Source organism: Pseudonaja textilis, chromosome Z (assembly GCF_049901715.1).
Source record: "Pseudonaja textilis isolate UNSWEBS1 chromosome Z, rPseTex1.2, whole genome shotgun sequence".
NCBI lineage: Eukaryota > Metazoa > Chordata > Lepidosauria > Squamata > Elapidae > Pseudonaja > Pseudonaja textilis.
In genome coordinates this window covers 35,233,158-35,248,010 of record NC_142008.1, presented here as the reverse complement: position 1 = coordinate 35,248,010, position 14,853 = coordinate 35,233,158, and the positions used below count along the sequence as shown (strand labels likewise).

Below are 14,853 nucleotides of genomic sequence, written 5' to 3'. Positions count from 1 at the left end.
CTCCTTGCAGCAAACAGCTTGGTCAGCTTCAGCATAGCCTGTTTGGCACAAGCAGCTGATTGTCGGTTGTATCAGCCTCCTGATGATCAACTGTTTCAGGCTTCAGGGATCACCATTGCTTATTGCCGCCTCTGCGTGTCCCGTTTTCCACCTCCACATGCCCCATTTTTTGGCCTCTGTGAGCCCCATTTTTGGCCCATTCCAGATGGGGGATCAGAACAGGTGGAAAATGGGGCACGTGGAGGCCAAAAATGGAATGCAGAGGCCAAAAATGGGGTGCATGGAGGCGGTAATAGGTGATGGCAATCCCTGCAGCCTGAAACAGCTGATCGTTGGGAGGTTTATCCAACCGACAATCAGCTGCTTGTGCTAATCAGGCTGTGCTAAAGGAGGCAAATTGCTGGGAGCAGAAGCAGAAGGGTGAGGGCCAGTGGGTTGGCGGACTTTGGCAACATTTGCTGTATGAGATGCATAGACATTTCCACCCACTTTGGTGGGGGGGGAGAGAGCATCTTATACTCCGAAAAATACGGTAATTCAAAGATGGGTCTGTAACTCCATATAAAGGTTATCACCACTCTTCTGAACAACACATCAGGAATCCTGATCCACCTATCTTTATTTTCTAAGAGATTATTTACATTAAAATTGTAATATTAGTATATTATTGTATTATACATAATTATTATAAACCTTAAATAACACATATAAATAACAATGACCTTTTCCCCAGTTATACCAGTAAATGAGAAATTGGAAAGATAAGCATCTGCAATTTAGGTTAATATCTGAAAAAAACCTGAGGAAAATATGGACAGTGGCAAAATTTGATAATAGTTCCATATTGGATCCATCAAGAAGGAAACAGCAGGGCAAATATTTGCAGCTCAAGAACAAGCACTTAGAACAACTGAATAAAAATGAAAATTCAAACCATTAAAAACACTAGCAAATATAGGTTATGTAAAGAGAAAGATGAAACCCTTCACAAACTGTATCAAAATTATCTGGAAAAATTATAAGAGAAGATATAAACTCTGGCAAAAAAAGGTACAATGGGATTTATATAAAAATATGGATCTGAGTTCATAGATTATTAGCGTGACTGCAATATTGAAAAAAGTTTTAGAATGATCATGTATTTTTTTTTAGATTTCTGAATTTATATAGATCAACATCTAGGATATAACACTCCATACAATAGTTGATTACTACAAGTTTAACTTATGAACGTGCTAATAGCAAGGCATAACAGCGTAGCTCAAAAAGAAGTGAAAAACATTGGGATTTAACAATAAAATACAGAGTGTATGGTGTAAATCTTTAACATTTAACACCATAGCTAATAGAGCAACAAGAGCAAAAATAGAAGAGTTGTCAAAATGACTGAAAACATTAGAATTATTTATCTGTACAACATTCATCTTACAAAAACAGCTATATTTAGAATTTTAAACATATTAGAATTGGAATTTATTGTCATTGTACAAGTACAACGAAACTGTAGATGCACCCCAGCAACTGTTCACAATACAATAAAACCAAAGCACTTAAAAATGTATATAAGAAAAAGAGTATCCATGTCTCCATTTGCAATTTGAGAATCAATATCTACGAATATACACAAAATATACATCCAACACAATATTACAGTAATACTTGGAATATTTTGGAAACTTATATACTGTATGACCAGTATGTATTTTTAGAGAACAGAAATGGTGAGTACCCATATATCCAGAAAAATAAAAGGTAAATTACAAGTGATAGAAAATATACTATGACATTGCAGCCAATGCTGAGAAGCAATCACTATTAGTTGCTTTCTGATCTACCTCAATTTGCCTTCAAAATTCAAATGTGCCACCAGCTTTACAGATTATGGACTCTAAAATGAGCCCTATCACGCATCTTTGAATGTGAGTTTCCTCAATATATATAAACAATCCACTTTCAATAGAAACAGTTGCCCAGGTATTGAAAGCTTCAGTTTATGGGAGAGCTCTCAAAAAGACCAAAAAAAGAAAAACGGTATTTGGAAACTTCTATTAATGGAGGGAGAAAGAAGAATTCACCAGATGATTATATGATGCTTTTTAGTTTATGTCATGACCAGTGAGAAAAAATGGATTGTTTACGTATCCTAAAAGACAGTTCAGTTAATAATGGCAATACTAAATGTTTAGAGATGAGTAATCCCTGAAACTTACTATGAATTGCAGTGGATTTTTGCAAAGAAACCATTGCGTTCACATTAGGTGTTTGATGAAGAATGTCTTCAGAGATGGGTTCCAACTGGAAAAAAATAAAAGAAATAAAATAGAAAAGGGTATTAATATACTGAAAATTCAGTGGAAACAAAAGCACATCAAAAATATTGAATTCTGAAACTATCAGCCAGAGATATAACTTATTGTGACTCTTCCTTGCTGTTCCATAGAAAGACATAGTTTTTGCTTTCTATTTTTCAACCATGTAATTGAATTCCAAGGGGGCTTTCCAATGACTGCAAGACTAATTTACAGAGACTCTTGAGCAGGTGCATGTCTATGTAATAGTCATTTAAAAATGTTAGTTATTTCTGTAATTTTGGTAAGCTACTCACAAATCAAATTCCACTATGTCTATATGTGCAGCTGTACACCAAAACAAAACATTACTGAAGCTGCTTTAGAATTGAAAAGATCATACAATATAAACATCCCCCCCACAATTAATATGATTAAAATAAAAAATGAAAAATTTGCACATTAATTTGATGTACATTACACTATACCTGTGAGTAAAACATTATGTTAATGTAGCATCTTATGTATAGTGCAATTATGGCTTGTAATGTTGAAATTTGTCTTCATATTCCTGTATAACCATTTGGCATTTGTAGATGTATTTACTTAGACTATGGAAAAATTGTCACAGGCTTGTCATCTGCATACACAACTTTGTAATGTGGTACAATTCTACTGTAAGTAGGTAAGTAAGCAAGTAAAAATACTTTCAAAATTAAAGAGAACTTGGTATTTGCAGGTTTGAAACTATTTAAATTGGGAAGGTAAAAGTCCAGTAACCATATTTAATGTTATTCCAATTAATCTGGCCCTAATTCTAGAGATGAATTGGATATTAACTAAAATAATTGTGTTCTAGATTTATTTTTCAAATTCCTGACTGATATAATTCCTTCTTGATAAAAATGGTAGATTTATTGGAATGGCATTATTTATAGAGCTATAGTTGCAATAAGCAATATTTTAAACATAAGAATATATTTATTGAAAAGGGAGGCTTTTCACCAAAAGGATAATAAATTTAGTTCCTAAAGCAACAAGAATGCAAATCCAGATGCGAAGCTAACATTACTGTGTGTCATATGTGCATATTGGCGGTTCTGATAATATTAATGGATGAGTATAATAGATACAATTTATAATTTAACCAATACGCAAGTTGAACCTAAGCTAATATAGTACATAATAATATAATTATTCTCGTATATTTAATAATTCTCCCTTTGTGTCACCTTTACAGCTTTGGCAAACAGCTAACAATTCGATTTAGAACTTTGGCCTCAGTTCCTCTGTCAGCTTCTGCACCATGTCAGTAAAACCTCATCAGAATCCTGAGGTAGAATCATTACACTCTCACCTTTTTTGACCCAGATGCACTCTTGTTAGGAACCACTTAAAAAAGAAAACAGGGATTGTAACAAATCATGTCTTCTTTGAGAAGGAGAGAATCTGCATTGCAGAGAATAATTTTTGATGGCAATGATCCATTTTTAAAATCATTAAACTAAATAGACAAGAGGGTGTCCCTGGAAAATATCATGAGACCTAGCAGTGAACAAAAGGAATCACTCTATAGCTGACAGACATTGCAACATCACCTTCACTCCTACGCTTCTTGGCATTCTATTAGTGCTGGAGCCAAAGAGCACAAAAACTGAAAGAGTGGAAATACATCTTTATAAAAGAATTTACATAAACAACTCACTAAGGTCAGTGCAGGAGCAACAGAACCAGTTGACAGATATGCTTGAAAAGATACACCAAAGGATATTTTTGTAAACAGTTGAAGCTAACCCATTTGGCCTCTGTTATGTTTTCTTCTATTTGCTTTTAAATTTGGGCATGTACTGTATGAGAAAAGCATTTTCAAAGAAATGGCATCTCTAAGCGCACTGGGTGAAGGGAGCCAAGGTACACTGGGCCTTTATAAAGAAATGTGAGCTCACCGTCATGCAGTTGCCCAGTTTTATAAAAAAAATGGGAAATTTGAGAGGGAATAAAATACTTTATAAAGGATGGGTCCGTTTGTCCATGACTCAGCTCCTTTCTGCTCCAATGTCTCAAAAATTCTTATTCCTGCCCTGAGATTTGAGCTCTTGCACTTATATACACCATATGTGTTGATATTTGATTCATTCTCAATTCTACGAAGATATAATGTTTGATTGCATGGATTAAATCTATTCCTTTTAGGGGATTTTTTCCAGTGTCACTTTCACTGCCTTTACTCAATAACTTGAAGATGCAGTTAGAGTCTCACCATGGTCAGCATTCTGCAGCCTCTGGGCAGCAGGTGTTTCCTTCCTGTCTCCCCAAGTCAAGGTTCAAAAGACTAAAAGCAATCAAGTTATTCTGGCACCTGAGGGAGAAAATTTCATGTTCCACTTTTCTTTAGCAGGAAAAACACAACAATAAATGTAATAACTGTCACATGTTTTGCTCTTCCAATTGCATGTCATCCTAAATCAGCTGGCAGAAGTGGCTTTTCTCATTTTATCTAATGGAATCTAATTGGCCCTAAATTTCAGCTTTAGGATGAGAATTTAAAAGTCAACCTAACTACAGTTTTCTTTAGCAAATGTTCCATTCAAGTCAAATGCTATATATTTCTAAATCACAAAGAACTTTTCTTCAATTATAATTTCTGGTAAGATAAGTAAGAGATTATCAGGGGGAAAAATCTTGCCTTTAAAATACTTATCTCATGCTATTATGTCAAGCAATTAGTCATCTAAGCAATTTATTCTTTGCAGTTCAAGCTTTTCTTCTAATTAGTTAAAACAACAGGTCTCTCTGTTTTGATAGTTGCTTATATAATGAATGCATTTGCTTTCAAATCACCAACTGAGTGCATCATATTATCTTGAAGTAGCTTAATCTCCCTTACCCCAAATACCTCAATTAAGAATTCAGTATTTTTACTTCAGATTTCAGAAGGGAGCTAACTGCTTAATCTTTTCACACTTCTAAAAAGAATATCCCTCTTAGTGGCTCCCTAGGGAAGTTTAAAAAGAGATTTTAAAGAGAAACAATCACTAGTTCCTGCCAAATTTGGTTTCACCCAAGCTCTACTCAGCAGTCATATAACTGAAATAGCAAAAGAGGCCCAGGTCTTTTTTTAAAAAAAACTGTACTCCAGAATGCCTATTCAAATCAGCCTCGCTCCTGACATTTCCACATCAGAAGTTAATACATGAAGTGAGATCCTTTGTACATTTGGCAAGGCATCCTGTCAACACAAGATTCCACCCTATGACAATATTCTAAGCATAATTTATCAACCAATGAATAATTGCACCTTGGACTTTTTCACTTAGCATAACATGGTCAGGAACGGAGTCAGCACCCATGGATGTCCTTCTCCCACTTCAAACAAATGTCTGGAAACCTGGGATTTTGGACATCCGTATAGACTCAATCCATGTCCTTTCTAGCTTTAAAATGTGATAATAAACTGACATAAATACTCTTGGGAAAAAGCAAACTGATTCTCAGTGTAATACTGTAACCTTAAAAGCTTACATTTAGAAGTTGGTCCCACTGGCTTCATAGGAATGCAAGTGTGATTTAGATCCAAGTTAGGTTTCTGTATAATTTCCAAATTTGGGCTGTAGTCCAAAGCACACATACTTGGAAATCAAATACATTGAAATTAATGGACTCCCTTCCAAGTTAAATGCATTATAACTGAGGCATAATATTCCAGGGCAACAGAATTGGATCTTGTTGTGTCTTTTCTACTGATTAAACAAAAAGAATTCAGGAGTAGATTGTTTTGTTGCTTGTTTTACTGAAATTTTAGAATAGCTAATCCAAATGAGTGTGCAAGAACTACACTATGTATGGGTACATGGTAATCAACAATACAAGATCATAAATTATGTTAAATGGATGGATAAAAACTGTTATTGGTCTGGCTACACCAACTCAAAGGGTATCCATTAAACCAGAACAGCCAGAGATGAACTGGAAGCTGATGCTATTTTATAGCATGATGAACTTCACAAGCAAATAGTTCTGAGATTCCATGAGTGAGCTGGAATAGAAGGTTGAGAGAGCACTTTCATGTAACAGAGGACATTTTAAACCTGCTTATGCTAGAAACAGTGGCTTTAGAGGAAGGGTTATCTGAGGTGCAAAAATTCTGAGGACCAAGAGAAGCTGGTTGCATTATTTTCCCATGATTTAACTTATAACTGTAGCACAGTTAAAAATTCATTCAAATAACTCGTAAGTCAGTGGTAGTCAACCTGGTCCCTACCGCCAACTAGTAGGCATCCCAGCTTTCATGGTGGGCGGTAGGGGTTTTGTTCCCTACTTTATAAACCACCATTACTGTGGAACTGGTGGGCAGTTAGAGAAAATTTTACTACTAACAGAGATACAAAAGTGGGCGGTAGGTATAAAAAGGTTGACTACCCCTGTCGCAAGTTATGCAGTGATAGGCCTCATATAGTATTACAGGTACATCTTGACTTAATGACCACAGTTAGAACTAGAATTTTCATTGGTAAGCTGAGGACCCAGATTGTTGGAGGCAAGATGCTGACTTTGTAAGCTTCCTAGAGAGGACTGTAAAGCACTGTGAAAATGGTATGCTAATACTAGGTAGTTGTTAAGTAAACCATGCTCCATTTCATGATTTTTTTGCTATGTTTGTTAAGTAAATCAAGTGGCTGTTAAGTGAATCTGGCTTTCTCCATTGATGTTGCTTGCCTGACATCAACTGGAAAGGTCCTAAAGTATGATCATATGATCTGAGGATGCTACAATCATTTTAAAATGTGTTGTTTGTCAAGCATCTAAATTTTGATCACATGATAATGGGAATGCTGTGACAATCATTAAGTGCAATGATTGTCATAAATCACATTTTCCAGTGCCATTGTATCTTTGGTCACTACATGAATGGTTGTAAGTTGACAAGTACCTGTAATTTTTTTTATTCTTTATTCTTTTGGAATTTTTTACCCAATGTTTTACCCAATGTTTATTCGATAACATCATTATCATCATATTTTTCATGTTTAAATCATTGGTAAACTGTTCAGAATCAGTTGGAATCAGGTGCCATATAAATGTAATAAATAATACATAATAAATTATATTTGTATAATTATATGCTTTCCTTAAATTTTTAAATCATAAGGCATCTTTCACTATTGCATAAAATGAATAGCAGCAGCTAAGTAGAGCACAACATAGCTTCTCAACTGATTGTTTTCTGTGCAAAAATCGGTTATATTTGTACATGTATGTTTTGTTTTTTTTCTGGGATGTTTTCTTCCAAAGATTCAAAAGCAAATTTTAGTGAAGCACTTCTTTTTGTAATTAGTCTGTGTCTTCAAATCTGATTTGCTCATTGTGAATATTAGAAGTAACTGTTTTGCTTACAGTGGTTTATTTCATATGTATATCTATATATCTGCATACCTCTGTGTGCCTCTGTGTGTGTGTGTGTGTGTGTGTGCATCTACTGAAAAGTTGTGTAGATGGAATAGCATATTGTTGCATGGACAGAGAAGCCAAGAACAACAATAGCAATACAAAAGTATTTCAAAGCCTGCTGCATTCATGTTTATGAATTCTAATCCTCAGCACATGAATAAATACATTTGACAAACTGCAGAGTGCCTTTCTGACCTTTCTAATTTGAGTTCAGTTGCATGTGCCATCATGAGAAGTCAGTGCTGGCCTTGCCAGTTTTTTTTTTTAATGAAAGTGAGTGCAATGTTTATGCAATTTGGAAAGTGGAGTTTCTACCAAAAGGAGTTCTAATTGTGATATTGATAGCATACAAAGAAGTATCCCCAAGTTATGAAAACCAGGACTTAGTCCTATCCTTTGGCACTTTGTTATTGATTCTATAAGCTGAAATCAGCTTTTTAGCTAACTGTGGTTAATAGCTAAGTAGCTAATTCATTGGTCACAAATGAATGAAATTCTCAACTGCAATGATTTGGCATATCTTCATTTAAATAAAGGAAATTAATCACTGGAAGATCAGATGTCTGAAAAAAATGTCTTTGGGATGGATAAAATATTGCTTTGTCTGTTGGGCTGGATCCATGTAGGCAGCAATGACTTCTATTTTAAAAAAGGCATCATTTTTTTAAAAAAAAAATGACTTTCCATTCTATGAATAGCTGATGAAACAGGTTTTCCACTATCACTATATTAAATTTCCCCACAAACGGTTTTTATAAGTGCTTACAAAGGCAAAGTAATTCTACTGACCTTTACCCCTATTTCTATAATAGATTATAAATCCAGCATAGTATGACAAATATCCAGGAATTTTTCATTGTTTTATTAACTTTGAATATGCTGGTTACCTCGTTTCCCAGTAAAACATTTAGACAAGCTTCTGATGCATCACAGATGGCAGTAAGATCATGTCCTCCCTCCAGGGCTAGCACCATTCGACCACCTGCCAGTGTCAACAACTGTTTGACGAGGTGAGCAAAACCTGCCATGTCAATAAAATGTGCAAATCAATATATTAGAAGTATTGGTATGAAATAGTCACTGCATATTAGAAGGTATTGGAAACATGAAGAATGAACCAATGATAGCATCTTCATTTTTAAACAATAATTTAGATTCAGATCCACCAGCCCATGCCATCTACAAATATCCTGAAAATAATGTAGAAAAACAGAAGCCTTTTTTATCAAAGAAAACTTCATGAAATTGGGGACACATATTGACAGAGGTGACCCTTATTGACTAGTTTTATTAGCAATCAATTTTTGGTTTGTAAGATCTTGTTATCAATCAATATCAAACAATATCTTGCTATGTGCAATAAAGTCCTTCATATCTGTGGTTTGAAGCATGTGATTCTGTTTGGGGAGGACTTTTGGTTATTTGGTATGGAATTGCATGCATGTGTAAAATGATATATGTGCATTTGTGGATCCATAAAGTAATTTTTTTCAACCCACTGTTTTGTTATTTGGGGTGGTTAAGTTGGAATGGAACCCCAGCGAACAATGAAAACTACCTAAAGATTCAGGCATTCAAAAACTTTACAGTATAATTTTGGGCTTATCTACACCAAAGGATTGACTGAATCCAAAGTAAATACATAGCATTGAAGCCAAAACTTTTTATGCTTTTGGGCCATTTGTTGTACAATAATGGGGACAACCGCCCTCTTGCAATTAGCCCACAGCACAGAAGCCTGTGAAATTCTTCAGAGGTATACTCTGCCCATTAGCTGACATAATTATTCTAATTATATTAATAAAAAAGTGATAAGGAAAATATATTTGTGGCAGATTAGTAAAAAGGATATTAAAAAAAAATCTGAATAGGTAGTCAGCAACACTCAACAGAAATCTCCTCTGTGAAAAGTGCTGAGAATTCCTCAGCAGCAAGTAAATTACAGATCTTTTTCTTTCTTTCTTTTGCTTTTTGTTTTTTTTGCAGAAGCACTCTACTTGAGGCTTACAGAAAATATCAGCATGGAATATTGACTCTTAACTCAGAAGATGATGCCAGATGTTAATTTTTCAAGGAGAACTGCCAGCATTCATGTCTACTAGAAATCATAGCATCTGAAGAGAAAGCCTTGTTCCCTTGTTCCTCGGAAATGGTCTAAGCATGATCAGTGATGAAGAAAATACACTCTGGTTACACTCAGAGGAACTATTTTCACATAGTCCTGGCAACTGGTCTAGTCTTGAACTGGAGTAAGTCTGGACAATTCCATTTTAGAAAAAAATCCAGGACACTGCTCATACCTCCTAGCAGGACAATTTCTCAATAGGGAAAAATACTTGTACATCTGAAAATACAGTTCTGTTACTAATACTTACAGCCAACAAAATCTTACACATTTATCAACCTAATTATATACAGTTATCCATGTGACTTGGTTATAGAGAATGCCTGTGTTTTAACCAACAGCACTGGCAGCAGAATTATGAAAAAAAGCTTAGGACAAATTTGGACCTTGCATATTCCAAGAATTTTCAAGAAACATTAATTCCCTAACAGAAATCCCTGCAGTGATCAAACATCAGAACAGTGAAAATAAAATTCTAGAAATAGTTAAGGAAAAAAGAAAAGTCAAAGCAAAACCAACTCCTGAAGCACCAGTTTTAGAGCAGATGCCCTGCTCTCTTCTATCACAGAATAATAAACTTTCCAAAACCTAATCCAGTTGGGTTTAAAAAAGGTAAGGAAATCAGAAAGAGCATTCCTTTAGTTTTCACCTTCTAAATAACATAAAACCTCAAGAATCCAGCTACAGATCCTGGCATAGGCCTTCCAAAAGTTACCATGTACTATTGTGCCAGTTGTGACTATGGTTTCTCAAGCCATTTCCATTTGGGCAGAATGTGCTACAAAGAAGGCTTTTTTTTTCCTGTGGTATGAAAGATTTATACTTGTGTGGCATTTTCTGTGAACTGCAACCATTCAGGGGAAATTTTGGAATGGAAACTCTTTTTTTTTAATGGAAAATCAAGATTTCTGTTGAGCCTTAAATAGACGTTTTTTTAAATTTGGTGGGCGCCAACATTTGTCAACTCAGTTCCAACTGTTTCTTCACAAAATGGAGTTCATTTACTTGACTGAACTATTCTAAAATATTTGGTCAGAAGCAGGTTACCCTTATAATATGAAAAGTCTTCCTATAAAATACATCAGAGATAACTGAGGGATAATTCAATTATGAAACTGATGAGAACTCTGGAAGAAGTTGATTATCTAAATCCAGAGTTTGATGCTTTCTCTCCTCCTGTTCAATAATTGTGTGAAACTGCTGGGTGAGGTCAGTGTATTGGTTTGGAGTTCAGTATGTACTGAACATTGATGAAAGCTAATTATATCTTATATACAATATATCCCTGCTGCTCAGCGTTATCCTTACATGAACTGCTTTATTTCATTGCACAGTTAGCAGTGGACTTTTATGGCTGAAATTGATAGTCCTTGGAACTTTAACCTGTCAGTGGGGATGTTGAGTCTAAGTTAGATCAGGAATTCATGGATTCTGGATGGATGGATCTGTCCCAAATGATAGAAGGTCCAATTTATTCTGGAAGCCATAACTCGTCACGCTGATTCTTATCTTGGGACAGTTTCAATGTGATCTGTTTTTTGAGGACATTACCATCAGTCCATTGCTGGGGATAGCTTCTTCTTTGATTGCTATCTAATTCTCTGGGGCAGCCACTTCTGCAGTCTGTCCTAGGCCAGAGTTCTCTACCTTTCAGGTTTTGTAGACTAGTGGAGGAGGAGAGGTGATGGTTCCATATGAGTAGCAGGCAAGCACACATGCACATCCAAGTGGCAGACATGTGCACCGCTTACACAAATGGAGCATGTGCACATGTGTGCATACATGTGCTTGCCCACCATTTCTGCAGCCTGGTTCTGAACCACTCAAGGCCAGTAGTGGGCCGTGGCATGGGGGTTGGGGGCTCCTGTCCTAGGCAACTCAGAGATGTGGTTGGATTTCAGAGGGAGCCTCAGGTTTTTTTTTTTTCTGAGGACCAGTTAGGCACGTTGGCCAAGGCCTTGGCTGCAGCTTGAAATAAACATGTGATGAAAACCCTTAGTAGATTGCTCTTCTGCAACCTCTCTCTGTGCATCAGTCCCATATGTTGGTTTTCTAATGTGTTCTGGGAAATGAAAATGCCAGAAGTGACACTAAGAGCACAATTGAGAAGAGCAAATGCATTGAGCATATTTGGGCACATATGGTGCTGAGGTTCATGAAACATTGCTATTTATCCCCTCTTATTGCATTTGCCAATAATCTTTAGGATGACCCACTCTTTATTGGAATGGCTTGCACCCCAAGGCTCTAATAAGAAATATTCATGTGGCAGATAAAGTTGTTCACATTTGTTTGGAGTTAGACTGTGATTGGGTAAGTCCTAATGAGTTGGCCAGAGAACTTGTGATGATATCTGGATCATCTTGTGATGGTATCTGGATTGAATTTGATTGTAATGCCTGAGGAAGTGGACATAAATCCAACTACCCATTTTAACTACTGCAGGCCCATTGAGATTTATTTGTTTTAATCAAAAGGATACATTGAGTTTCTCAGGAACAAACTGATATACAAAGCAAATTGACAGTATATTACTTCTCAAATGTTCTATTGTCTCTGTCTTTTAGACAATACATAACCATTATTTACCATTTAATCATCCCACTGCTCTTTAATTTGTTTAAGAATGTATTTTTCTCTCATTAAAGCCTTTGTAGTGGCTGTTGCCAAGAGTTTTCCCACCCACCAGTGTTCTGCACTTTATCCTTGTGGTTCTTTTATGACCCCTTGATTAATTTTCATTGATATGCTTCCAACAATAGCATCTAAAATTAACTGGGTCATTTTTTTTAAATACAACTTCCTGAGTCATCAAGCTTGGTGTCCTAAATAAATACAGCCATACAAGAATGAAATGATAGTTCACTCTTCTAGAATCAGCCTGTGAGCATTGGAAAAAATTGTGCTATTTTTCCTCCTTTATTATTACCAATTTATTTATTACAGTTTACATTGCTTCCCTTCCTTATAGAATTCAAAGTGACATTCAAGGGTATTATCTGAATTAATAAACAAATGGTTTGGTCAATACTTCATAACTGTCTAGAATTATTTTGACAGACAGAAAATGTAATCAGCTTTATCCACTGAATAGGTCCCAAACAGTTTGGTGCATATCTTCCAGAAGCATAATATCACACTGATCTCATTGGTTTGAAGTGCCCCCAAGAAAGCAGCCAGTCTTGGTTCTCATTTCACTGACTTTGATCTCTTTCCACTGGGCTGGCTCTCCTTCTATTCCATAGTCCATTTCTTCCACTCCATAGTCCCCTGATACCATGATATATATTCCCAGGTGGGCTGGAAGAACAAGTGTTGCCAAGTCCAGGGTAAACCAGAGCAAGGCTCATCCAAGATAAGACAGGCCTCAGGTATCTCATTGGGACAGCTATCTTTGAAGGGGATGGCTTCCATTTCAGGCTAACTCCTCAACAACCATTTCCCATGAACTGGAATGACAGGCCTTGATAATTGCTTCCAGGATTAAAGGTAACTCACTGGTGCAATTATAACACTTTGGGACTTGGCAATTCAGTTTATTTCCAATGAGCTGCTAGCAATTGGGAAAAGATTAAAGCTTTTGAAGGACCTAGAGAGCAATTACCATTCTCTTCACCTTTTCCTATCCAATACTGTAGAAACCTCTGGTCACAACCATAATTCGTTAACTTTGGTCGCTACCTGATTTGGTCATGACCTGAATGTAATTTTGGAAATTTGGTGCTTACAAAAAAAAATGGCACAGAAGGGAAAATAGGCTGCGGGAAAAAAAAAATGTTAATTTTTTGGTCGGAATCCGATTGTCAGAAGCATTTGTGACCAGAAGTTTTACTGTACTTAATTTTTTGCAACTCAAGTTTCCAAAATTTAGCAGATATAGAGAAACCAAGGAACTGCAGCAAATATTCCATGGAAAAAAGAATGAGAATATTTGTAATACATAATTATTTAATAATCCTATTCAGATACTGCAAATTCCAAATACTCACCATAGCACTGCAAGATGATAGCCTGCTAAGAAATCAATACACATTCATTTGTATATAGAAATCTTCTTTCCTGTATACATTTATATTAAACATATCATTTAAATTATGTTGGTGAAATGAAGCTTAATCAAAGTTTGAGTGTTACAATACCTGAATAGGATAATGGAATAACGTGAAAATGAATACCATCGCAAGAATGTCAGGTAAAAAGGTTTCTTTAAAAGATTTTTTTCTTCAGGACTCATTATAAAAGATAATTTTCTTTGGCTAAGATTTTCAAACCATTTAGTTTTTTTAAAATAGTAAGAATCATTATCTTAAAACGTTATTAGGAAAAAAGTCTAGTGTATGACTTTTAATTGGGTTAGATTATAATTGTGTGTTAAATAAATAGAAACAGTTTTAATATTTACTCTTCATGAAATAACCATTTAAATAATTAGTCTTCATTATATGAGTATGGATCTTACAATAATGGTTGGCATGAATTCATTTATAATTGCTTAATTAGAATCATCTAAACAAATCCCTAGCAATTAAAGAAATACTTCATTAACCAAACTTGGCTGATCTTATAGCTAATTAATAGTATACAGTAGCATCCATCTAAATATGCAACAAATAATTGATTAAAGTACTTATAAAAATTAACAAGGTGAACATATAATAAATAGCCTAATCATATCCATGTTTATTTGGAAGATCAATCATTCTAATAAATTTCACTCATATTTAAATACATAGGATTGAGAATGCTTGGTCATTTTCATTTTTATATTATTTATGTTAATTGTAATATAAATCACTTCAGTTGATATTTTAAAATATTAAGAACTACAAATTGGTCATGTAAATAAAATAGAAAATTAAACAGATAAAAATGGAAACATCAACATCCCAGCAATTTGCCAAAAACTTTATTTTTCAAAGCTTCGAACTGTATATAAGTTTTGAAAATAATTGTTATATATTAATAACTACTTTACACTAAATAAGGGAAAGG

At 35.1% G+C, this 14,853-nt stretch overlaps 1 protein-coding gene across 1 annotated transcript in view; it reads right to left on the bottom strand.

The window, feature by feature from the left end:
- HDAC9 (histone deacetylase 9) overlaps positions 1 to 14,853 on the bottom strand; it is a 455,657-nt gene that overhangs the window by 36,131 nt on the left and 404,673 nt on the right. The window contains exons 25-26 of the mRNA XM_087917383.1: positions 8,624 to 8,757; positions 2,211 to 2,295 (exon numbers count right to left, since the gene is read on the bottom strand). Of these exons, the coding sequence (XP_087773509.1) occupies positions 2,211 to 2,295; positions 8,624 to 8,757 (219 nt within the window). The remainder of the gene's footprint in view (positions 1 to 2,210; positions 2,296 to 8,623; positions 8,758 to 14,853) is intronic.